At 38.4% G+C, this 27,677-nt stretch overlaps 1 protein-coding gene across 3 annotated transcripts in view; it reads left to right on the forward strand.

Annotated features, from left to right (window-relative positions):
• The window catches only part of LOC117340923 (sortilin-related receptor-like), a 64,261-nt gene that overhangs the window by 19,579 nt on the left and 17,005 nt on the right, over positions 1-27,677 (forward strand). For all 3 annotated transcript variants that reach the window (XM_033902706.1, XM_033902707.1, XM_033902708.1), the window contains 21 exons: positions 1,543-1,732; positions 2,276-2,413; positions 3,422-3,504; positions 4,176-4,357; positions 4,862-5,085; positions 5,988-6,255; positions 7,228-7,366; positions 8,394-8,606; positions 9,479-9,595; positions 9,792-9,911; positions 11,451-11,594; positions 13,966-14,199; positions 14,453-14,605; positions 15,072-15,209; positions 18,290-18,427; positions 19,481-19,615; positions 21,190-21,339; positions 22,192-22,294; positions 24,891-25,063; positions 26,169-26,278; positions 27,220-27,333. In XM_033902706.1, the coding sequence (XP_033758597.1) occupies positions 1,543-1,732; positions 2,276-2,413; positions 3,422-3,504; positions 4,176-4,357; positions 4,862-5,085; positions 5,988-6,255; positions 7,228-7,366; positions 8,394-8,606; positions 9,479-9,595; positions 9,792-9,911; positions 11,451-11,594; positions 13,966-14,199; positions 14,453-14,605; positions 15,072-15,209; positions 18,290-18,427; positions 19,481-19,615; positions 21,190-21,339; positions 22,192-22,294; positions 24,891-25,063; positions 26,169-26,278; positions 27,220-27,333 (3,266 nt within the window). The remainder of the gene's footprint in view (positions 1-1,542; positions 1,733-2,275; positions 2,414-3,421; positions 3,505-4,175; positions 4,358-4,861; positions 5,086-5,987; positions 6,256-7,227; positions 7,367-8,393; positions 8,607-9,478; positions 9,596-9,791; positions 9,912-11,450; positions 11,595-13,965; positions 14,200-14,452; positions 14,606-15,071; positions 15,210-18,289; positions 18,428-19,480; positions 19,616-21,189; positions 21,340-22,191; positions 22,295-24,890; positions 25,064-26,168; positions 26,279-27,219; positions 27,334-27,677) is intronic.

Below are 27,677 nucleotides of genomic sequence, written 5' to 3' on the forward strand. Positions count from 1 at the left end.
CTCAATGATGTATGTCTCCTATTACACATTTTTGTCCAAATTAATAGGTTTTTACTATTTGATGAAAATGCTACCTTCTAACCCCAAAAATTAGGACGGCATTCATATCCCTTTGAATGCCATGACTTATTAATTTGTCAATGCCACAAACATACTTGTAACAGTCATTTTAACTCAATTATGATTTTGATAAAATAATGTTTAAAAAATGTATCGCCTTAAGATATTTGAACAAAAAGTTAAAAATATTGAACTGCTATCAGTTAACATTCACTCTGCCTACAAATGATATCGTATTGTAGGTGTATGTCAGTGTATGATACCGTATTGTAGGTGTATGTCAGTGTATGATACCGTATTGTAGGTGTATGTCAGTGTATGATACCGTATTGTAGGTGTATGTCAGTGTATGATACCGTATTGTAGGTGTATATCAGTGTATGATATCGTATTGTAGGTGTATGTCAGTGTATGATACCGTATTGTAGGTGTATGTCAGTGTATGATACCGTATTGTAGGTGTATGTCAGTGTATGATACCGTATTGTAGGTGTATATCAGTGTATGATATCGTATTGTAGGTGTATGTCAGTGTATGATACCGTATTGTAGGTGTATATCAGTGTATGATACCGTATTGTAGGTGTATGTCAGTGTATGATACCGTATTGTAGGTGTATGTCAATGTATGATACCGTATTGTAGGTGTATGTCAGTGTATGATGCCGTATTGTAGGTGTATGTCAGTGTATGATACCGTATTGTAGGTGTATATCAGTGTATGATATCGTATTGTAGGTGTATATCAGTGTATGATATCGTATTGTAGGTGTATGTCAGTGTATGATACCGTATTGTAGGTGTATATCAGTGTATGATACCGTATTGTAGGTGTATGTCAGTGTATGATACCGTATTGTAGGTGTATGTCAGTGTATGATACCGTATTGTAGGTGTATGTCAGTGTATGATACCGTATTGTAGGTGTATATCAGTGTATGATACCGTATTGTAGGTGTATGTCAGTGTATGATACCGTATTGTAGGTGTATGTCAGTGTATGATACCGTATTGTAGGTGTATATCAGTGTATGATATCGTATTGTAGATGTATGTCAGTGTATGATGCCGTATTGTAGGTGTATGTCAGTGTATGATACCGTATTGTAGGTGTATATCAGTGTATGATATCGTATTGTAGGTGTATATCAGTGTATGATATCGTATTGTAGGTGTATGTCAGTGTATGATACCGTATTGTAGGTGTATATCAGTGTATGATACCGTATTGTAGGTGTATGTCAGTGTATGATACCGTATTGTAGGTGTATGTCAGTGTATGATACCGTATTGTAGGTGTATGTCAGTGTATGATACCGTATTGTAGGTGTATATCAGTGTATGATACCGTATTGTAGGTGTATGTCAGTGTATGATACCGTATTGTAGGTGTATGTCAGTGTATGATACCGTATTGTAGGTGTATATCAGTGTATGATATCGTATTGTAGATGTATGTCAGTGTATGATACCGTTTTGTAGGTGGCACCTGTAGTAATGAAGACTATAAGGATTGGTCCTTCCCTGATAACCCACCGTTCGCTGGCTGTATCCTCGGCCGAAAAACAGTGTATCAGCGAAGAATTGCGCATGCTTTCTGTTACAACGGCCTTGACTACGAACGCAAAGTCACACAGAACAACTGTACCTGTAATCGCGAGGACTTTGAATGGTAATTTGTGTTTGGGTATAATCATTACAGTGAAGGTAACCAAAAGAATTTATTTGCAGAAAAATCTGATGTTCAGGAAACTTCGATATTATAATTGAGGCTGATGGTAAATATGTAGAAATTTCAAAGAATTCAAATTCTAAAGAAAAAACTGGGCAGTTTGTGGTGTGAAATGAATCAGATGTCATAATTCAGAGTTTTATATACCAATTTATGAAACAGGGCAAACAAGAAACTAACATGGGTGAATTGTACATGTTAAATCTACTCAAATTTATACATGTGAAATCTCAAAAAGATGTAGAAAGACCAGAAAAAAAGTCCCACTGACTTTTCTTAACTCTGTCTGAAGACTGTTGTGACTTTTCGATACTCAGGCTGAAAAGAGTTTCTCTAGCAAAGTCTTAACATGAACTTTGATTTCATTTTGTCAACTTTTAGATAAATTCAAAATTTCATAATCCCGAGTCAGATATCCATTCTATCAGAGTGATTTTCTATTACAGTGACTTTGGATTCTATCAGAGTGATTTTCTATTACAGTGACTTTGGATTCAAACTAAACAGCTCAGGTCTGGTATTTGGACTGGGTACGTGTGAGGAAGATCGAGACAGTAGTATTGATGTCCATGCCATCCCCAATCCCTGTCCACCAGGAACATATTACCAGTATACTAGAGGGTAGGTATCCTGAATCTCGTCCACCAGGGACCTATTACCAGTATACTAGAGGATAGGTGTCCTGAATCTCGTCCACCAGGGACCTATTACCAGTACACTACAGGGTAGGTGTTCTGAATCTCGTCCACCAGGGACCTATTACCAGTACACTAGAGGGTAGGTGTCCTAAATCTCTTCCACCAGGAACCTATTACCAGTACACTAGAGGGTAGGTGTCCTAAATCTCGTCCACAAAGGACCTATTACCAGTACACTGGAGGGTAAGTTTCCTGAATCTCGTCCACAAAGGACCTATTACCAGTACACTAGAGGGTAGGTGTCCTGTATCTCGTCCACCAGGGACCTATTACCAGTACACTAGAGGGTAGGTGTCCTGAATCTCGTCCACCAGGGACCTTTACTTTAGACTGGAGATAAAATACAGCACAATAGCAATATGCAAATGAAATTATAATTATGTCCTCAAACTTTGTATTGTTTTTGCTCAAGTTCGTCTGATTATCATTATTCTTATTACTTCCACTTTCTTCCCTTTACGAGGTTTACATGTTTCCCCCAAAAAATGGGCGAAATTCAACGAAACTTTACATGTCTTTGCTGTTCATGTATCACCGGCAGTGTACAAGAGTACTTTTGTTTTTCATCAGTCACTTCATCAACTAGTCAGCCAGATCGAGGCCTCTGATTGGTCGAAATTTAGAGTTTGTCACATTTTGATGAAATTTGGTTTATAGGTGAAGTATGACACAATGAACACTGTTGGGGTATCACCTACAGTATTTATGACTGTGGGGGTCGTCTGGGGACATGCGTAATGGTGCCTGTTACAATTATTACTTGATCTTACTCAGAATCAGTTAAGTGATTGCAAATGTTAATAACTATTTAGAGACATTTGAAAAGGTACAATGAGAACAAGACCAGGCGTTCCGGAAGGTTACGCACCTGCTTCATCACTTGCTGTGTGATTCTATGTCAGACTGAGATATTAATTTTTTTATTTTACAGATACCGTAAGGTGTCCGGGGATATGTGTAAGGGTGGACTCGACCACAGATTCTCTCCCCTGATGTACTCGTGTCCTGTCAAAGGTGGGTACTAAACACTCCAGTGTCTTACTGGAAAGATTTGTCCTCTACTCTTTCAAGATTATAATAAAACCTGGGACTTACTTCGATCTGATTTGAATAAATCCTGGGCCATACTCCGTTCTTATTGTAAAATCTGGGCCATACTCTGTTCTAATGATAAAATTTGGGCCATACTCTATTCTTATGATAAATCCTGGGCCATACTCTATTCTTATGATAAATCCTGGGCCATACTCTGTTCTTATGATAAAATCTGGACCATACTCTATTCTTATGATAAAAAGATGAAATCTGGGCCATACTCTGTTCTAATGATAAAATCTGGACCATACTCTATTCTTATGATAAAAAGATGAAATCTGGGCCATACTCTGTTCTAATGATAAAATCTGGGCCATACTCTGTTCTTATGATAAAAAGATGAAATCTGGGCCATACTCTGTTATAATGATAAAATCTGGGCCATACTCTGTTCTTATGATAAAAAGATGAAATCTGGGCCATACTCTGTTATAATGATAAAAAGATGAAATCTGGGCCGTATTCTGTTATGATGATAAAATCTGGGCCAGATCAGTCTTGCAATGAACTAATACCTGAGCTTAATTAGATCTGATTCAATTAAAAACTGGGCTAATTCATTCTAATATTCACCTTATATTTTGTTTCAGAGATTCCTGAATTCATCCTGTACTCGACTCGCTTCACCATCCATCGTTATATCCTCGGGGAGAACCGTGATGAGCTACTAGTACAACGAGACTTCTCCCAGCAACACAGTTTGTTTGCTGTAGACTTTGATTACCGTGCCAACTGTCTGTTCTGGGCGGATGGTTCACAGAATATGATCAAGGTAACAGGCTCACAGTGATGTCTATATCTGAGATCTAATATGTGATTTATAAAAACAAGTCTTAGAAGATTTTATTTTCGCGAGTCTTGGCAAGAAAAAATTAAAACATTGAGAAATGTTTTATAAAAATCTTACATGAAATGAAAAGAAATTTAAGACACTTCTGATCACAAAACTCAGAAAACTATTTTGACAGGTTTAAGAGTCAAGAGAAATACTATATTGTGTACGGAGATCATTTGTTTATTCAGACAAGGGTGAGAAAAGATGACGGCCATCTTCTCAGTTTTTTGTAAAAATTAACTCAAAAACAAATACAAAAACAGTATAAAAGTTTTTTTCTTCTGAAGAATATTTTTCTGACTGCGAAACCGCGATGGAAATACAAGTGATACAAAAGACAGCAACCACATATGAACCTGATGCCATTTTGTTTGCTAATTTGATAGAAATTTGAGGGGAAAAGTCTGTTAATAATACATCGAGGGGTTTATTGTTATACAGAGGAAGTGTCTGAATGGATCTAGTGCTGTGGAGAACATTGTCACACGAGGTCTGGCTTCTGTCGAGTCCCTGGTGTTTGACTGGGCTGGAAACAACATCTTCTGGATAGATTCACACAACCGAACACTAGAGGTTGCAAGGAGCAACGGCCTCTACAGACGAACACTCTTCAACAGAACAAATCTGGACCAGCCACGAGCTCTTGCACTGGATCCACACCATGGGTTTGTACATAGTATCTTCCCTTGGGCTGTTAAATATGTGTTCTTGCTTCATAACTAGATATATCTGGCCTCAATTTTTGTAGAGCTCTGGAGCTAATTTTGTAGGAGCTGTGGTGTTATTTGCTGTAGTATTGGCCGTTGTATGCAGTAAAGTTATATCTGCCTTAAGCTGCTGTATATGCAGTAGAGTTGTCTGCCCTTGATTGTTGTAAACCTTTAGTTATGCAGGCCTCAGACCACAATTAATTTCCCTCCCTGTACCAAAGAAAAATCTAAATTAAGATATTTCAGAATTTTGCAAAAAATCTGGTTTTCACATCACGTTGTAGAACTATTCAAGCTGAACCTACAGTGAGCTGGAAAGTACCCTCATGACCGGCATTTAAGAAAGATATTTATATTTAAGTGTAACCACCCTAGCTACTATATTGTGGTAAAATCCGGAAAATCACAAAATATTACTACTCAAGCCTTATAACTCCCTGTGTCCTGCCACACAAACAAACATGGAAATGGTGTCAAAACAAAATTCTGTCACTAGATTAAATATTGCACTATAAATCTATGCTAAAATTATGCCTATATCTGTAATGGCTAAGTCGGGAAAAAATATTTAGCAACAGTCCTGAAATTTCCATATGTACTACATTCGTGTACAAAGACCCGGAAGTATAATTGTGGTTTGAGGCCACTTATCCTGGGATGTTGTAAGCCTGGAGTTGTCTTCCCTTGATTGTTTTATGACTAGAGTTGTCCTCCCTTGAATCTTCCTTGACTAGAGTTGTCTTCCATTTGGTTACGTATGTCATTCTTGGTTACCTGCCTTACAATCCCTTTTGTCATAGGACCTAAATGCCATTTGTACCGTAGATTAGTAGAGTTATCCCCCCTTGGTGTTTTAGGTGGATGTACTGGACTGACTGGTCAGATACTAGCCCGCGGATCAGCAAAGCATGGATGGATGGCAATCCAAGCACTGTCAAGATTATCGTTAACGGCTCCATTGTTCATTGGCCCAACGGCATCACCATCGACCACCGCCTGGAACGTATTTACTGGACTGATGCTTTCCTGGATCATATCATGTCTGCAGACATGGAGGGCAACAACCGGCAAACAATTGTATCGGGGAGCGCTGTCCCACATCCGTATGCCATTGGCATGTACAAGGTACTAAAATCACATGTACTGGTCTGTTACCATAACACCAATCTAATCAAAATCTAGATGGTCATTCTCACTACGTTACATGAACATCTAACAACATCCCATAAGATGTCACATTCTATTAACCTCTGAGATGTGTGTATTTCACTTTCATGGCGAATTGTCAATTTGTCGATGTCATCGACGCAAACCATTTTGTTACAGCATGTTCATTTATATGCTTTGTGGGACGAAATAACTTGAAACAAATTGACAGATTATGCAAGCTATGCACTCTAGTCATGCTAATTCTGACATAAAAAAATCACTTCCAAGATTATGGAAGTAGTCATTTGATTGGCTAATCCAAAAGGTCACCCCGACATGACCCCTTATGGGATTTTGTTTGATGTTCATGTAAGGTAGTGAGAATGACTATCTAGATTTTAATTAGATTGCTGTAACACAGGCAATTAAGTATATCTGCTATTCTCTGTAAGTGAAACATTTCCTTAAACTTTCATAACTTACTTTCTATAGTAATTGACATATACATAATTTTGAAACAGTATCATTTTATGCCTTTACGAGACATTAGGTATTTCCTCTTGTCAGTCTGTTACTTAAGTTAAAAATGTTTTGTCTTATATCGTAATTTAATAGTGATTGGATGTTGAGATATTATAGGGAAATACTTTTAATGGTTTAACATTAACGCTGTGAAGCTAAAAAGGAATTTACATGTTGCATTTAAGAACTGATAAAAGTGGACATCAAAATATCCTCTTGGATATCTTGTTTTTCTTATTAGAGAATACTCTGTGTGTGTCATTCTGACCATTTATAAGATTATTAATGAACTTTGAAATGAATTGTGAAATGCTAAGTACGAGTGTCTTAAGACAGTTTACTGTAATGGTTGAACTATTGAACTTTGACCTATTTGAGGTGAATTGAGAAATGCTAGGTACTAGTAGAGAGTGGTATGTATTACAGAACATCCTGTACTGGACGGATTGGTCGAGGGAGTCCATTATGAGTGTTGACAGTTCTGACCACGCCTTCATCCGACCTGTGCTCACAAATGTTTCTGACATCATGGACCTGAAAGTTCTTTCTCACCAGACGCAGCAACGTATGTCATGATAAACACTTTTTAAAAATTCAACTTAGTTCTGCCTTTGTAATAGATATGTAACATATTTATCCACAAATAAGCCCCTGTCCTTTCTCATCTCTGCAGAATTGTCAGTTTTAAAAATGGTGAACAAAAAGCTATTTACAAATAAGCCCTCCCCAAATGTAAATAGTAAAATCTTACACATTGATAGGGGTTGAGATCATCATGGTTGTTACTTGTAAACAAAATTCCTCTTTGATAGTATATGTCTTTCATTCTTTTGTTTTTAGTTGCTTTTTATAGTATGCTATGCAGCATGTATTTGGTAGATTTAATCAATTCGTTGGAATAAAAAATTCATCAAAAAATATATTTTATTTTGTGATGATTTCCATGAAAGAATCATCCTTTTTGCCTCACACCTTTAAAAATTGAAATATTGAACCATTGTACAAAATCACTAAAATTGTACCCTCCCTCCTCTCCCCTTATCTCCCCCTCTTCTCCCTCCCCTCCCCGTCCCCTCCCTCCCTCCCCCTCCTCTCCCTCCCCTCCTCTCCCCCATCTCCCCTTCTTCTCCCTCTTCTTCGCCCTCCTCTCCCTCCTGCTCCTCCCTCCTGCTCCTCCCTCTTCTTCCCCGTCCTCTCCCTCCTCTGCTCCTCCCTCCTCTCTCCCTCCTCTCCACCATCTTCCCTTCTTCTCCCCCTCTTCTCCCTCCTGCTCATCCCTTCTCTCCCCTTCCCCCTCTCTTCTCCCTTCTCTTCCCCCTCCTCTCACCCATCTCCCCTCTTCCCCCTCCTCTTCCCCTCCTCTCCCCCTCCTTTCCCCTCCTCTCCCTCACCCTCCTCCTTCTTTTCCCCCCTTCTCTTTCTTTTTCTCCCTCCCCCACTCTACACAAACCACAAATAAATTTTATTCATTATACTATTTAGCAAAATGAAATTGTTTTGATCTGATATTGTATGTATTAATGTGTCCATAAGTTCATTGTTCATTTAAGTAAGGCTTACCCGAAATATTCCTAATGTACTCTTCTGCACAGTGGAGACCGCATGCAGTGGGGGAAATGGCCAGTGCTCACAGCTCTGTCTACCTAAACCACCTACGACTGTAATGAACAAGAACAATCGCACCTGTCGCTGTGGTAACGCTGTGACACACACGCTTATTGATGATGGAAATGAACGATGCCATTGTGCAATAGGCGAAATCTTCAATAACAATACTGGAGCGTGTATGGAGAGAAATCAAACCGGTAAGCGAAACAGAGAACTGACTAGGAGGTAGTACTAAAGTAAATAGTGCTACAACAAGCTATGGATAAATTGGCATTTTTTCCATCTGGATTCAATTGATCAATGTTTAATTGATAAATTCTATATAACTATAACAATACTCAGAACGTGAACTGTCGATAGTTTCAATAATGATGGGACTGCTCTAAACTTAAATAATTTTTAATCACTTGTTAACTACATCATGCGGTACTGTTCATTACAATCAATGAAAATTCGCTATCACCGTCATACTTAGCTACACAAATATCTAATGTCATGTGCGGTAATCAATGAAAATTTACTCTCGGTCTCATGTGCGGAACTTCTACCTCCAATCAATGATATGGCAGCCTACGAAAAGTAAAAAATCGAAAAGTCCCTGACAAGGAACATTCTAGATTAAGGCACCACCACAAATTTTGACTAGGTTTCCTCTCCATCTGTCCATATGACCATATGAATGTCATGCCAAAGTCAGCACTCTAGTGGCGTCATTCCTTGACGGATTTTGATTAAACTTCCCACAATGATAAAGAACCGTAATATATCATGCAGTTTTAAGTTTCACGGTTTTTGGGTCAAGGTCAAGGTCACTGTTACTATTTATAGTGGGGTCTTGAAGGAGGCATGTGTTGCGTTAGCAGTACTCGGTATGCTTGTTTGACTTATTTTTGGAGGAAGGCATTAATATTTCATTGGCTATCTGAGGATTTTAATGAGACGTCATCAAGTTGAAGGTATGCGAGTTGGTATGTTAGAAAAAAATATATTGAGGACAGATGAATAATTATGTTTTTCTTTTAAATTACTACATATAAAATTAATAAATAATTTTTTTTTGTTGAAACAGCAAACGGATCTTGTGGAGCCCAGGACTTCCCCTGTAACAACGGGAAGTGTATTTCCTCAGCATGGATCTGTGACCGGGACAATGACTGTGGAGATTTCAGTGATGAGCTCGACTGCAGTGAGTACCTCTTCCATGTCCTGTGACAGAGCAGAAAAATAAAATTTTTCTTTGTCTACATTTTATTTTCAAATTGATCAATATGTCAGTTTGGTACTTATTTTCTTCATTATTAACACCGATGTAATGATTTCTCTATAACACTGCGTTTTGGGGACGTTTATTCATATGTAATTTTTTCTCTCTAATAACACAGCAATGCGTGGATGTCCTGCGGGAAGTTTTAAATGCAAGTCGTCATACCGTTGTATACCTGAGCGCTGGCATTGTGACTTTGACAAGGACTGTACTGACGGGAGTGATGAACTCAACTGCAGTAAGTCACAGTGAAGTTTTAAAAAGAATATTATCTATGAGACAAGTTACAAATAGACTTTAATATTTCTCAAAGACAAGCAAGTAAAATACCGCAATGCCAGAATTTTTTTTTTTGCATTAACAAATATCAATGACATAGCCTAGTGGTAAATGCCTGATAGTACACATGTCTTTGCGTCTGAAGAAGTGTGCCCGCTTCATAACTTTGTAACCTGTCATAGCAAAGGGATGAAACTTTACATGATATATATTCGATATGAGATGGTTAGTAGCGATATATATTCAATATGAGAAGGTGAGTTGCGATATTTTTTTCGATATAAAAAAGTGAGTTGCGATATACATTCGATATGAGAGGAGTCGCGATATATATTTGATATGAGAAGGTGAGTCGCCATATATATTTGATGTGAAAAAGGAGTTGCGATATATATTCAATATGAGAAGGTGAGTCGCAATATATACACGTATTTGATATGAGAAGGTGAGCCGCGATATATATTCAATATGAGAAGATGAGTCGCAATATGTATTTGATATAAGAAGGTGAGCCGCGATATATATTCAATATGAGAAAGTGAGTCACGATATATATTTGATATGAGAAGATGAGTCACGATATGGATTCGATATGAAAAGATGAGTCGCATACTTAGGTAATATGTTTTCTCCTGCAAAGGACAAGGTCCTAAACTTGTGAAAAAGTTGATCCGGGCTCTTATCTCCTACACTACCTGTTTCTATAAGTTGTGGGTTCATCTTATTTCTTGTCGTATAATTTCACATCCAGTGGGAGACTGTAATTCACCCTATTGTCTTGTTTGTTTTGTTCTCCAAAGACCAAGGTCGCAAATGCCTTTTTACTGTACCCTATACATGATGAACTAAGGAAAATTGTGTCTTTTACATTACTTTGAAATCAGAAAAATCTTGCTATGATCAGATATGTGATAGTAAATTTGTTTCTTTCGAGATCACTATCTGGCATTGTCATCGTCCAATGATTGTCAGTGTTTCATCGTCCAATGATGGTCAGTACCTTAAAATATAAGCTGTATTTTGGCGAGGGTAAAGAAAGACAAAAATCTTGTTGTCCAAAGCAATATACAGCTTATATTTTAAGACACTGACCATGTATTCTATTTATCATTTAACAGTCATCAAAAATAAGCATTAAGTGAAACAGTATCAACAATGTTCCAAATATTTAAAATGTTTAAATATCGTTTCTTTTGGAAGTAGGTCAGTTGAATTGATATACATGTTAAGATTATGAAATACAGCTGTTTTCTGTCACTGCAGTATACAGCAAAAATATAGGTGGTGGGTTTTTTCCCGCAATGCAGATTCTAGTTGTGGGATAAATAATAATCATGTTCTGATAAAAAAATATGCTATTGATTTCCGTGTGATTTATTGTGGTATGATAGATAGTGATCAGGGTCTGATCTGCTCTTGATTTCTTTATGATTTATTTTGATATATATATAGTGATCAGGGTCTGATCTGCTCTTGATTTCTATATGACTTATTGCAGATCATACTACATGTCCCTCCACGATGCACACTTGTGACTCAGGACGCTGTATTCCTAAGAACTGGACTTGTGACTATGATAACGACTGCCATGATGGTGTAGATGGGTCCGTATCTTCAGATGAACGCAACTGTTCCTACAGTGGTAAGTCAGGCTCGTCATATAGCAATAACAATGTAAGCGTTATAGCTCTGGGTTAAATTGATATCTGGAGAAATAAGCTAGGGGTTAAATTAATATCTGGAGAAATAAGCTCAGGGTTAAATTGAAGTCTGGAGAAATAAGCTCTGGGTTAAATTGATATCTGGAGGAATAAGCTCTAGGTTAAATTGATATCTGGAGGAATAAGCTCTGGGTTCAATTGATATCTGGAGGAATAAGCTCAGGGTTAAATTGATATCTGGAGAAATAAGCTCAGGGTTAAATTGATATCTGGAGAAATAAGCTCTATGTTAAATTGATATCTGGAGAAATAAGCTCATGGTTAAATTGATATCTGGAGAAAGAACATAAACTATCCTTAGCCTTATCCCTTATATCATTAAAAATAAAATAAAAATGATTTCTAGGTGTATTTTTGATGTTGGTATTAACATTTTACCATCATGTTTTGTTAGCCCACCAGCCTGAATGGCATGCTAGAGCAAAGAGCTATCAAGATTGTTGAAATGAATGACCTTGAACTTCAGTGAAGGTCACATGGGTCAAATTATTAGAATGTTAAAAAGACATTTTCTCAAAAACCCAAAGTCTTCAAAGACCTGATATTGGGCCTATAGCATGCTGGGGTAAAGGGCTATAAAGATCGTTAAAATAAATGAGTATGACATTGACCTTCATTCAAGGACACCAAGCTCAAATATGCTGCAATCTTTTAAAAGTCTTCTCGAGGATCAACACACATTTGGCATGTAGCATGCTGGGGTAAACGTGTTGACCTCAAATTCAGTGTTGCAGGAATCATTAAGGCCCATGGGCCTCTTGTTACAGATACTTAACTTATATACTGTCGTACGTAGTATGAAGGCAAGTTTAATTGCTACTGATACCTGTGTAATGACCTGTATTTACCTGTCTTTACCTATATTTATCTGTGTATATATCTCTATTCCCTTGAATACATACTTGTATTTCCCTGTATATTTCCCTGTATTTCCCTGTACATTTACCTGTATTTAGATGTATATTTACCTGTATTTCCCTATGTTTACCTGTGTATTTACCTGTGTATATATCTCTCTTCCTTGGTATATATACCTGTATTTCCCTGTACATTTACCTGTATTTAGATGTATATTTACCTGTATTTCCCTATGTTTACCTGTGTATTTACCTGTGTATATATCTCTCTTCCTTGGTATATATACCTGTATTTAAATGAATATCTACCTGTACAGTGCAACTTCCGAAAACCGAACCTTCTAAAAACCGAACACCTCTGAATACCGAACGAATTGACATTGTGCGGAATTGGTCCTTCTTTATTATAGTATTAAAAAACTTCCAAATACCGATCCCTCTGAATTCCGAACACCGGACTGATTTTGTGTCTGGTTCCTGTTAAAATATACCAAAAATTACTTCTGAAAACCGGCCTTACCTGAGCGATTATGACACAAGGTCAGGCCAGTCAACCGTGAAACAACAACTGTGACGGGTATTGTGTGAAGCCTTATTGTCTCGGGACCTATGTAGGTGATTTGTACAGGTATCCAATATATATCCCAAGGGGGCATTATGACGGATGGCCTAGTGTATAATCAACACGACAATTATGAAACAATGTCACACTTCATTGAAGCGCGTCGGTTCGTTTATCTTCTCAATGCAAGTAGAGCTAGAAGCCTGAGTTTCACATTTAATTTAAATGAGGCCCAAAGGGGGTTGTTTTCGTAATTGAAGCCTGTGATGTTTTTTTAGACAACAGCGATGTCGGAAATACGACCAGTATCATCTGATCAATTGTAATTGATATTGAAACAAAACATCTTCACACCCTTTAATATTAGTCGATATGTAAAATATTCCGTATTGGACTATCGGCCCCATCCACATTACGGAAGCTTCACCGGATGTAACAAAATGTAGGTCGATCGTAAAGTGTAGTTGTACATGTGAAAACACTGTTTAAAACTATAGTTATAGTCATTTGCCTTTCTTATATATTCTGCAATATATACATTGATTAACTTTCATAATATGCATATTATTCAGACAAACCAAATATTGTCTACGTGTGTACGTGCCGGTTTGTAATCGGGTGCATTCTAATAAAACATCGTCCGACCAATTATATCCGGAATTCAACCGGTCATTTTTCGATCAACTTCTCCAAACCGAACCCTCTGTAAACCGAACAAATAGTCATGTCCCATGCATGTTCGGTTTATAGAGGTTCCACTGTATTTCCCTATGTTTACCGGTGTATTTACCTGTGTATATATCTCTATTTCCCTGTATATTTCCCTGTATATTTCCCTGGTGTGTTTACCTGTGTATTTACCTGTGTCCACAGACATCTGCCTGTCAAGTGAGTTCCACTGCCAGGCCCATCAGCCTAAGTGTATCCCAGTCGGCCTGAAATGTGATGGCAAGCGTGACTGTGGTGATGGGTCAGACGAGATGAGTTGTACAACATGTCCAGCCGGAGAGTTCCGCTGTAGTAACGGGTCGTCTTGTATCTTCAATAACTGGAAGTGTGACGGTGACTTTGACTGCCCAGATCAAAGTGACGAGGCTAACTGTACAAGTAGGTCATCCAACCGTGCATTGACCAATCAAATTATAGCAGTGTTAAAGATACATTGATATAATGTTTAGTGAATCACTTGTGCTAGGTCAAAATTGTATTATATTTCTTTAATAGAAACTATCTGAACCAGGAGAAAAAAAAATGAAAAAAATATTTCTGCTTCACTTAATTTCATTGACATAAACACTCTCTTGTTCTATTTATAGCCTCGGCCCAACCATTGACATAAACACTCTTGTTTTATTTATAGCCTCGGCCCCACCTGTAACGACCATTACTCCACCTCAAACATCATGTCACTTTTGGCAGTTTACCTGCCACAACAATGCCTGTGTTTGGTGGAGTGACCGCTGTGACCAGGTCAACGACTGTGGAGACAACAGTGACGAGTTCAACTGTGAAGGTCAGTAGGCGTGAATCAATGACAACTAACACAACTTTTACTTCAGTTTTTGATTCCCTGATTGGGCATGAAAAGACACGGGCTCACCTGTCTGACCACAGGTTTTTAAAGTTTCCTTCCACAATAAGCCCTCTTGCACACTTCCATTCGAGCCAACAGGAATGATTGATATGAGATGGATTTGTAATAATTGTAAAATTAGTAGGGTCTAGTTTTGATTTTCATTGTTATGTTGCCTGTAATGTTAACTAAAATATTTCAATGTTAAAAAAGAAGAGTTTTCAGGAAAAATGCAGAGAGAGTGGGAGGGGGGTTGATTAAAAATGACATGTAAATATTTTTTGATATAAAAGTACTTCGTTATCCTTAATTAAGTTAATTTGATAAGATAAGCAAATGCCATGATACTTATAGAATTAATTTGTATGTGTATTGGCCTGACTCTAGTGAAGATGTTGTGTTACAGTTACAAACACCACCACTCCTGTTACCCCTGTCTGTCGTGTCACTGAATTCAAGTGTCGGGACAACCAATGTATTGGGATTGGTCTTCGGTGTAATGGTCAGGATGACTGTCTGGATAGAAGTGACGAGGACAACTGTTGTAAGTTTTCAATATTAGTTTACACAAGGGAGTAAGCTCTTATCACATAGGGAGTAAGCTCTTATCACACTAGGAAGTAAGCTCTTATCACACTAGGAAGTAAGCTCTTATCACACTAGGAAGTAAGCTCTTATCACACTAGGGAGAAAGCTCTTATCACACTAGGAAGTAAGCTCTTATCACACTAGGATGTAAGCTCTTATCACACTAGGGAGAAAGCTCTTATTGCACTAGGAAGTAAGCTCTTATCACACTAGGATGTAAGCTCTTATAACACTAGGATGTAAGCTCTTATCACACTAGGATGTAAGCTCTTATCACACTAGGAAGTAAGCTCTTATCACACTAGGATGTAAGCTCTTATCACACAAGGGAGTAAGCTCTTATCACACAAGGGAGTAAGCTCTTATCACACTAGGGAGTAAGCTCTTATCACATAGGGAGTAAGCTCTTATCACACAAGGGAGTAAGCTCTTATCACATAGGGAGTAAGCTCTTATCACACAAGGGAGTAAGCTCTTATCACATAGGGAGTAAGCTCTTATCACACAAGGGAGTAAGCTCTTATCACACTAGGGAGTAAGCTCTTATCACACAAGGCAGTAAGCTTTTATCACACTAGGGAGTAAGCTCTTATCACATAGGGAGTAAGCTCTTATCACATAGGGAGTAAGCTCTTATCACACAAGGGAGTAAGCTTTTATCACACTAGGGAGTAAGCTCTTATCACATAGGGAGTAAGCTCTTATCACACTAGGCAGTAAGCTCTTATCACACGAGGGAGTGGGCTCTTATCACACTAGGGAGTAAGCTCTTATCACATAGGGAGTAAGCTCTTATCACACTAGGGAGTAAGCTCTTATCACACAAGGGAGTATGCTCTTATCACACGAGGGAGTGGGCTCTTATCACACGAGGGAGTGGGCTCTTATCACATAGGGAGTAAGCTCTTATCACACTAGGCAGTAAGCTTTTATCACACTAGGGAGTAAGCTCTTATCACATAGGGAGTAAGCTCTTATCACACTGGGCAGTAAGTTCTTATCACACAAGGGAGTAAGCTCTTATCACACAGGGAGTAAGCTCTTATCATACTAGGGATTAAGCTCTTATCACACTAGGGATTAAGCTCTTATCATACTAGGGAGTAAGCTCTTATCATACTAGGGAGTAGGATTAAAATAGTTAAGTTTTTATGGACTTTTAGATGGAAATATGTTTGATGACAGTGGTAAGGCAATAAGCTCTGATAAGAAAAATGCAATGATGCTCTTAATCAGGATGTATATATGTCTGGACTTCAATGATGAGTGAGTTTTTGTGCGTTGCTAAGTAAATTGTTCACTTCCATTAATATTCTAAAGGCATAGTAGTAAGATATGTTTATGCTTGTAGAATAAAAGTTTTTCCCCCTGAAGCCCTGATTGTGGTATTAAACTGTGTTTGTGTGACAGATATCAGCTGTTATATTAAACGGTGTTCGTGTGACAGATTTCAGCTGTTGTATTAAACTGTGTTCGTGTGACAGATATCAGCTGTTGTATTAAACTGTGTTCGTGTGACAGATATCAGCTGTTGTATCAAACTGTTCATGTGACAGATATCAGCTGTTGTATTAAACTGTGTTCGTGTGACAGATATCAGCTGTTGTATTAAACTGTGTTCGTGTGACAGATATCAGCTGTTGTATTAAATTGTGTTCGTGTGACAGATATCAGCTGTTGTATTAAACTGTGTTCGTGTGACAGATATCAGCTGTTGTACTAAACTGTGTTCGTGTGACAGATATCAGCTGTTGTACTAAACTGTGTTCATGTGACAGATTTCAGCTGTTGTATTAAACTGTGTTCATGTGACAGATATCAGCTGTAGTATAAAACTGTGTTCATGTGACAGATATCAGCTGTTGTACTAAACTGTGTTCGTGTGACAGATATCAGCTGTTGTACTAAACTGTGTTCATGTGACAGATATCAGCTGTTGTATTAAACTGTGTTCGTGTGACAGATATCGGCTGTTGTATTAAACTGTGTTCATGTGACAGATTTCAGCTGTTGTATTTAACTGTGTTCATGTGACAGATATCAGCTGTTGTATTTAACTGTGTTCATGTGACAGATTTCAGCTGTTGTATTAAACTGTGTTCGTGTGACAGATTTCAGCTGTTGTATTAAACGGTGTTCATTTGACAGATTTCAGCTGTTGTATTAAACGGTGTTCATGTGACAGATTTCAGCTGTTGTACTAAACTGTGTTTGTGTGACAGATATCAGCTGTTGTATTAAACTGTGTTCATGTGACAGATTTCAGCTGTTGTATTAAACTGTGTTCATGTGACAGATTTCAGCTGTTGTATTAAACGGTGTTCATGTGACAGATTTCAGCTGTTGTATTAAACTGTGTTCGTGTGACAGATTTCAGCTGTTGTATTAAACTGTGTTCATGTGACAGATTTCAGCTGTTGTATTAAACGGTGTTCATGTGACAGATTTCAGCTGTTGTATTAAACTGTGTTCGTGTGACAGATATCAGCTGTTGTATTAAACTGTGTTCATGTGACAGATTTCAGCTGTTGTATTAAACGGTGTTCGTGTGACAGATTTCAGCTGTTGTATTAAACTGTGTTCGTGTGACAGATATCAGCTGTTGTATTAAACTGTGTTCGTGTGACAGATATCAGCTGTTGTATTAAACTGTGTTTATGTGACAGATTTCAGCTGTTGTACTAAACTGTGTTCGTGTGACAGATATCAGCTGTTGTACTAAACTGTGTTTGTGTGACAGATATCAGCTGTTGTATTAAACTGTGTTCGTGTGACAGATTTCAGCTGTTGTATTAAACTGTGTTTGTGTGACAGATATCAGCTGTTGTATTAAATTGTGTTCGTGTGACAGATATCAGCTGTTGTATTAAATTGTGTTCGTGTGACAGATATCAGCTGTTGTATTAAATTGTGTTCGTGTGACAGATATCAGCTGTTGTATTAAATTGTGTTCGTGTGACAGATATCAGCTGTTGTATTAAACTGTGTTCGTGTGACAGATTTCAGCTGTTGTATTAAACTGTGTTTGTGTGACAGATATCAGCACCCCGACGACACCAGTGAGCTGCAGTCCCGAAGATTTCCAGTGTGACAGCACTTTGTGTATTCCTACATCCTGGGTCTGTGATGCTTACCCAGACTGTGACAATGGCCAGGACGAGATCAACTGTAATGGTAGGTGTCTCTCTAGACCTGATCAAGGTCATCAGGTCTCCTGTGGGTAGGTCACATGTGATAAATCAAGGTCATCTGGTTATCAGACAATAGGTCAAGGTCATCTGGTTACCAGACAGTAGGTCAAGGTCATCTGGTTATCAGACAATAGGTCAAGGTCATCTGGTCATCAGACAACAGGTCAAGGTCATCTGGTTATCAGACAATAGGTCAAGGTCATCTTGTGATCAGAAAATAGATCAAGGTCATCTTGTGATCAGAAAATAGGTCAAGGTCATCTGGTGATCAGACAGTAGGTCAAGGTCATCTGGTGATCAGACAGTAGGTCAAGGCCATCTGGTGATCAGACAGTAGGTCAAGGTCATCTGGTCATCAGACAGTAGGTCAAGGCCATCTGGTGATCAGACAGTAGGTCAAGGTCATCTGATCATCAGACAATATGTCAAGGTCATCTGGTTATCAGACAGTAGGTCAAGAACTTTACGACACCAGAGGTAGGCTATTTCATCAGTCACCAGGGCTGTCTTTGGGCAAACAGATCTGTTCGTCTGGACACTTTGGTTTGTGTGTACAGTATAATTTTGTTAATATGGACACTGGTTTGTGTGTACATGGTTTGTGTGTACAGTAGAACCTTGTTAGTCAGGACACTTTCGTTTGTGTGTACAGTATAACCTTGTTATTAGGACACTTTCGTTTGTGTGTACAGTAGAACCTTGTTAGTCTGGACACTGGTTTGTGTGTACAGTAGAACCTTGTCAGTCTGGACACCGGTTTGTGTGTACAGTAGAACCTTGTTAGTCTGGACACTGGTTTGTGTGTACAGTAGAACCTTGTCAGTCTGGACACTGGTTTGTGTGTACAGTAGAACCTTGTCAGTCTGGACACCGGTTTGTGTGTACAGTAGAACCTTGTTAGTCTGGACACTGGTTTGTGTGTACAGTAGAACCTTGTTAGTCTGGACACTTTGTGTGTACAGTAGAACCTTGTTAGTCTGGACACTTTGTATGTACTGCAGACATTGTAAATCTTCATGTGAATTTTATTTGACAGCTACCCAGGTATGTGGTGCCACCGACTTTCGATGCGAGATGGTCGAGGGATGTATTGAGAGAAAACGTTTATGTGACGGGGTGCCGGACTGCGCTGACAACTCTGACGAGTACAACTGTGGCACATCTACACCTAGTAAGTACTGTCGCTATCTGGTATTGATAGGATTTGTTATATAAATTTATATTTTATCACAACAGACACGTATAATTTCATAACTAGATTCAGCGGAGAATATAAGATGAGGTTAGAAGTGAAAATATTTGCTGATAATAACGTCCGTAGAGAGCTTTGATAAATGATGTAAGAGGATAAGAGAAATGATAGTAATTGAGGTTACAAAATAAGAGATTTGATAGTAATTGAGATACTAGGATAAGAGATTTGATGGTAATTGAGGTAATAGAATAAGAAATTTGATAGAAATTGAGGTACCAGGATAAGAGATGTGATGGTAATTGATGTAACAGGATAAGAGATTTGATGATAATTGAAGTACAGTGCAACTTCCGAAAACCGAACCTTCTAAAAACCGAACACCTCTGAATACCGAACGAATTGTCATTGTACGGAATTGGTCCTTCTTTATTATAGTATTAAAAAACTTCCAAATACCGATCCCTCTGAATTCCGAACACCGGACTGATTTTGTGTCCGGTTCCTGTTAAAATATACCAAAAATTACTTCTGAAAACCGGCCTTACCTGGGCGATTATGACACGAGGTCAGGCCAGTCAACCGTGAAACAACAACTGTGACGGGTATTGTGTGAAGCCTTATTGTCTCGGGACCTACGTAGGTGATTTGTACAGGTATCCAATATATACCCCAAGGGGGCATTATGACGGAAGGCCTAGTGTATAATCAACACGACAATTATGAAACAATGCCACACTTCATTGAAGCGCGTCGGTTCGTTTATCTTCTCAATGCAAGTAGAGCTAGAAGCCTGAGTTTCGCATTTAATTTAAATGAGGCCCAAAAGGGGTTGTTTTCGTAAAGAAGCCTGTGATGTTTTTTTTAGACAAAGCGATGTTGGAAATACGACCAGAATCATCTGATCAATTGTAATTGATATTGAAACAAAACATCTTCACACCCTTTAATATTATTTGATGTGTAAAATAATCTTTAATATTATTTGATGTGTAAAATAATCTGTATCGGACTATTGGCCCCATCCACATGACGATTCACCGGATGTAACAAAATGTAGGCCGATCGTAAAGTGTAGTTGTACATGTGAAAATACTGTTTAAAACTATTGTTATAGTCATTTGCCTTTCTTATATATTCTGCAATATATACATTGATTAACTTTCATAATATGCATATTATTCAGACAATCCAAATTGTCTAAGTATGTACGTGCCATTTTGTAATCGGGTGCATTCTAATAAAACATCGTCCAACCAATTATATCCGGAATTTGACCAGTCATTTTTCGATCAACTTCTCCAAACCGAACCCTCTATAAACCGAACAAATAGTCATGTCCCATGCATGTTCGGTTTATAGAGGTTTCACTGTAACAGGATAAGGGATTTGATGGTAATTGAAGTAATAGAATAAGAGATTCGATGATAATTGAGGTAACACGATAAGAGATTCGATGATAATTGAGGTACCAGGATAAGAGATTCGATGGTAATTTAGATGATAAGATATCTGATGATAGTGATAAACACTATGGTTACGTTGTATGACAGGTCCCACAGATCACTGCCAGGGATGTGACACTCGCCATATGACCTGTCAGAGCTACTGTAAGTGTGTCCTGTGGATGAAAACCTGTGACCAAGTAAACGACTGTTTGGACAGCTCGGATGAACAACTGGCCGCCTGTCATTATCCTTATGGTAAGAACAGCATAACCAAGTCATCAGTATTCTAATATGTCATGACCATGATTTTTAGGTGCTGTGAAACAGACACCTTAAGCAGCCATCAAATCATTTGGAACTCTTCGGGGGTATCAAAATGTCACTTATTTCAATGATAAATCCCGATGAGTTCAGGATGGGACCGGAAATAAATCTGACCAAAACAAGCTAACAACACACTAGAAAATCTTGTCTCCTTCCGCGAAGTATTTGTTTGCGATTAAGTAATATCATTCACGCTTTTGTGTGTTTAAAGACATTTGTTGCATTTAAATGAATTATAGAAAAACAGTTTAAATCGTACACAATGACCTGTTTTATCCCTGAGTATTCCGAACTATTTTCTGTGCAAATTATTATGCTTGCTTCCTGGGAAGGTAACTCTTATACACTCTAGTTGATGTGACGTTGGAAAGTCACCTCGAGCTCTTGTTCTAGACAAGTGATAAATCTCTCTCATAGGGTAAGGAAAAGACAACCGACATGATGTCGAAATGACATTAAGTTTTTTGTGATGTCATAACATTTTTTGTGAATGGAACATTCCCTGTCTCAAACCTAGCATATGTTTTTGCGGAAGACCAATGTTTAACTGGAATTTGTTAATTTATAAGCATGTATGAGAAAAGACAAAAAGACAAACATGGCTCTTTTCCATGGAAGGGATATCTCAACCATTTTTTGAGGGATTTATGAATTTGATTTTCTAAAACCACTGAATATATTATTATTTTATGAAAAAGAATATGATAATGGAAATTGCACTGTGTGCCCTCGGTAAATGGATGATTGTATATATAAGTATATTATATGTACTTATCTTTACAGCAAACACTGGGTACCTGCAGTGGCTCGAAAGTGGCAGTGTAAACCTGTCAATATCCTGGAGTGTTGTGCCAGGGGTCAACCTCTCCTTCATTGTCTCTTTCATGTAAGTTGAATAACAAAGTCAGAAGTCTGACTCCAGCATACATCTGTCCAACTGACTCCAGCTTATATCTGTCCAACTGACTCCAGCATATATCTGTCCAACTGACTCCAGCATATATCTGTCCAACTGACTCCAGCATATATCTGTCCAACTGACTCCAGCATACATCTGTCCAACTGACTCCAGCATATATCTGTCCAACTGACTCCAGCTTATATCTGTCCAACTGACTCCAGCTTATATCTGTCCAACTGACTCCAGCATATATCTGTCCAACTGACTCCAGCATATATCTGTCCAACTGACTCCAGTATACTTCTGTCCAACTGACTCCAGCATATATCTGTCCAACTGACTCCAGCATACATCTGTCCAACTGACTCCAGCATACATCTGTCCAACTGACTCCAGCATATATCTGTCCAACTGACTCCAGCTTATATCTGTCCAACTGACTCCAGCATATATCTGTCCAACTGACTCCAGCATATATCTGTCCAACTGACTCCAGCATACATCTGTCCAACTGACTCCAGCATATATCTGTCCAACTGACTCCAGCTTATATCTGTCCAACTGACTCCAGCTTATATCTGTCCAACTGACTCCAGCATATATCTGTCCAACTGACTCCAGCATATATCTGTCCAACTGACTCCAGTATACTTCTGTCCAACTGACTCCAGCATATATCTGTCCAACTGACTCCAGCATACATCTGTCCAACTGACTCCAGCATACATCTGTCCAACTGACTCCAGCATATATCTGTCCAACTGACTCCAGCTTATATCTGTCCAACTGACTCCAGCATATATCTGTCCAACTGACTCCAGCTTATATCTGTCCAACTGACTCCAGCATACATCTGTCCAACTGACTCCAGCATATATCTGTCCAACTGACTCCAGCTTATATCTGTCCAACTGACTCCAGCATACATCTGTCCAACTGACTCCAGCATACATCTGTCCAACTGACTCCAGCATATATCTGTCCAACTGACTCCAGCATATATCTGTCCAACTGACTCCAGCTTATATCTGTCCAACTGACTCCAGCATATATCTGTCCAACTGACTCCAGCATATATCTGTCCAACTGACTCCAGCATACATCTGTTCCACTGGACCTCAGCATACATCTGTTCCAAACTGACTCAGCATATATCTGTCCAACTGACTCCCAGCATAATCTGTCCAAACTGACTCCAGCTATATCTTGTCCACTGACTCCAGCATTATATCTGTCCAACTGACTCCAGCTATATCTGGCCAACTGATCCAGCATAGCAATGTCCAACTTACTTCCAGCATTATATCTGTCCAACTGACTCCAGCATACATCTGTCCAACTGACTTCCCAAAGGCCAAATATCTATGTCCAACTGACTCCAGCATATATCTGTCCCAAACTGACTCCATCTTTATATCTGCCAACTGACTCAGCATATATCTGTCCAACTGACTCCAGCATATATCTGTCCAACTGACTCCAGCATATATCTGTCCAACGACTCCAGCATATATCTGTCCACTGACTCCAGCATACATCTGTCCAACTGACTCCAGCTTATATCTGTCCAACTGACTCCAGCATATATCTGTCCAACTGACTCCAGCATATATTTGTCCAACTGACTCCAGCATACATCTGTCCAACTGACTCCAGCATATATCTGTCCAACTGACTCCAGCATACATCTGTCCAACTGACTCCAGCATATATCTGTCCAACTGACTCAAGCATATATCTGTCCAACTGACTCCAGCATATATCTGTCCAACTGACTCCAGCATACATCTGTCCAACTGACTCCAGCATATATATGTCCAACTGACTCCAGCATACATCTGTCCAACTGACTCCAGCATACATCTGTCCAACTGACTCCAGCATACATTTGTCCAACTGACTCCAGCATATATCTGTCCAACTGACTCCAGCTTATATCTGTCCAACTGACTCCAGCATACATCTGTCCAACTGACTCCAGCATATATCTGTCCAACTGACTCCAGCATACATCTGTCCAACTGACTCCAGCATATATCTGTCCAACTGACTCCAGCATACATCTGTCCAACTGACTCCAGCATACATCTGTCCAACTGACTCCAGCATATATCTGTCCAACTGACTCCAGCATATATCTGTCCAACTGACTCCAGCATACATCTGTCCAACTGACTCCAGCATATATCTGTCCAACTGACTCCAGCATATATCTGTCCAACTGACTCCAGCATACATCTGTCCAACTGACTCCAGCATATATCTGTCCAACTGACTCCCAACTTAAACCTGAATCCACCATAAACACGTCCAGCTGATCATGAGTATAACATACTGAATCTGTCTTGTTGATTCCAAATAAATTCATCCTAATGAGTCTAACATATATAACATATATTTGTACCACTAAGTTCTTCGTAAATCTGTCCAAATGTTTAACAGAGTCCAATATAAATCTGTCCAAATGTTTAACTGAGTCCAATATAAATCTCTCCAAACTAGTCCAGAATAAAATGTCCAATTGAATCCCAATGTAAATCTGCTCACTGATTCTGATTTTGTATTCTGTGTTTTTTTACAGTGAGGCCAACAATGAGGGATCCTATCATAACAAGAGTGTTGGAGATGTTAACAGGTTCAGATTAACCAACCTTCGACCTCTCACCATGTATTACATCAGAATATACGCCTACGAGAAGGCTGGCCACGAGTTCCCATACACCAAAACAAACCAATTCAGGACTACAGAAGGACGTTAGTATTTAAATGTTATGTTTCATTTTCATTTTCACATTAATTTTTAGATCCGCTTTCTGTTCTTTCCATGTGTTTGGACTGATTAAATGTTTATTTGTCCGCTATCGGTGAAAACAGGGAACTATAGGTTTCCTCTCTGTCCATCTTGTATGTTTGTATGTAATGTCTGTCCATCTTGTATGTTTGTACGTAATGTCTGTCCATCTTGTATGTTTGTACGTAGTGTCTGTCCATCTTGTATGTTTGTATGTAATGTCTGTCCATCTTGTATGTTTGTACGTAATGTCTGTCCATCTTGTATGATTGTACGTAGTGTCTGTCCATCTTGTATGTTTGTACGTAATGTCTGTCCATCTTGTATGTTTGTACGTAATGTCTGTCCATCTTGTATGTTTGTACGTAGTGTCTGTCCATCTTGTATGTTTGTACGTAATGTCTGTCCATCTTGTATGTTTGTACGTAATGTCTGTCCATCTTGTATGTTTGTACGTAGTGTCTGTCCATCTTGTATGTTTGTACGTAATGTCTGTCCATCTTGTATGTTTGTATGTAATGTCTGTCCATCTTGTATGTTTGTACGTAATGTCTGTTCATCTTGTATGTTTGTACGTAATGTCTGTCCATCTTGTATGTTTGTACGTAATGTCTGTCCATCTTGTATGTTTGTATGTAATGTCTGTCCATCTTGTATGTTTGTACGTAATGCCAATGTTTGGCAGAGCTATATCAGCATCATTCCTCAAGTGATTTTGATCAAAATTCCACACATCGATAAAGTACCGTAATATCTTGAACAAGGTTGAGTTTCAGGGTTTTGGGGTCAAGGTTAAGGTCACTGTTACTATTTTTAGCAGGTAGGGGACATGCATTGCTTCAGCAATAGCCAGTATGCTTGTTTCATTATAGTCTGCAATAAATTTTGGTAGATCATATATTTGCCACTCTGAAAGTCTTTAAGTTGTAACACTGAGTACATTTTGAGACATGTAAGTGTAGTAACACTGTAACTGTAGTAACACACGTAACTTTAGTAACACACCTAACTATAGTAACACGTAACTTTAGTAACAAGGAGTTACATACATATCCTGTTCTGTTGCAGTGCCCAGTGCCCCCAAAAACTTCCAAGCAAGTTATAATGACCAGGATTCATACTTCACTCTCAAGTGGAAGTCTCCGGGAAACAGCAGCGGTATCATTCAACGCTTCACGGTGAGAAATCTAGAAATGACTTATAAATGGATTGGTGAATTGTTAGAGTTATGGGTACAGTTAATGTAGATTCTGAGGTATTGACATTGTTGATACATATTAAAATATCTTAACCTTAGTGATCAAGATAAAGAGATCTAGACATTGTTGATAAAGATTCAGAGATTTAGACATTGTTAATAAAGATTCATAGATCTACACATTGTTGATAAAGATTCAGAGATATAGACATTGTTGATAAAGATTCAGAGATCTAGACATTGTTGATAAAGATTCAGAGATCTAGACATTGTTGATAAAGATTCAAAATTCTAGACATTGTTGATCAAGATTCATAGATCCAGACATTGTTGATAAAGATTTAGAGATTTAGACATTGTTGATAAAGATTCATAGATCTAGACATTGTTGATAAAGATTAAGAGATCCAGACACTGTTGATAAAGATTCATAGATCTGGACATTGTTGATAAAGATTCATAGATCTACACATTGTTGATAAAGATTCAGAGATCTGGACATTGTTGATAAAGATTCAGAGATCCGGACATTGTTGATAAAGATTCATAGATCTAAATATTGTTGATAAAGATTCATAGATCTAGACATTGTTGATAAAGATTCAGAGATTTAGACATTGTTGATAAAGATTTATAGATCTAGACATTGTTGATAAAGATTCATAGATCTGGACATTGTTAATAAAGATTCATAGATCTAGACATTGTTGATAAAGATTCAAAATTCTAGACATTGTTGATAAAGATTAAGAGATCTAGACATTGTTGATAAATATTAAGAGATCTGGACACTGATAAATTTAGGTTAAGGTTTAATTTAGTTTAGATAACAGAAATAAAGAGAACTTGACATTTTATTGATTTAGCTGATAGAAGTTCAGAAATACAGACATTTTGTTGATATCCATGTTAATCTTTCAGGTATATTATACCTCCACGGACTCCTCGACCACAAACAAGCAGACCGTACCACCTATCAGCTCCTACAGGCTGTACATCCCCACTGTTAATGGAGACCAATCTTACACGTTCTGGGTAAGTCGGACAGGGGAGGAAACTGTAACTGTGGACAGGGGAGGTAACTCTGTAACTGTGGACAGGGGAGATGACTCTGTAACTGTGGACAGGGGAGGTAACTTTGTAACTGTGGACAGGGGAGATGACTCTGTAACTGTGGACAGGGGAGGTAACTCTGTAACTGAGGACAGGGGAGGTAACTTTGTAACTGTGGACAGGGGAGGTAACTCTGTAACTGTGGACAGGGGAGGTAACTTTGTAACTGTGGACAGAGGAGGTAACTTTGTAACTGTGGACAGGGGAGGTAACTTTGTAACTGTGGACAGGGGAGGTAACTCTGTAACTGAGGACAGGGGAGGTAA

The sequence above is a fragment of the Pecten maximus genome, chromosome 13, assembly GCF_902652985.1.
Source record: "Pecten maximus chromosome 13, xPecMax1.1, whole genome shotgun sequence".
Lineage (NCBI taxonomy): Eukaryota > Metazoa > Mollusca > Bivalvia > Pectinida > Pectinidae > Pecten > Pecten maximus.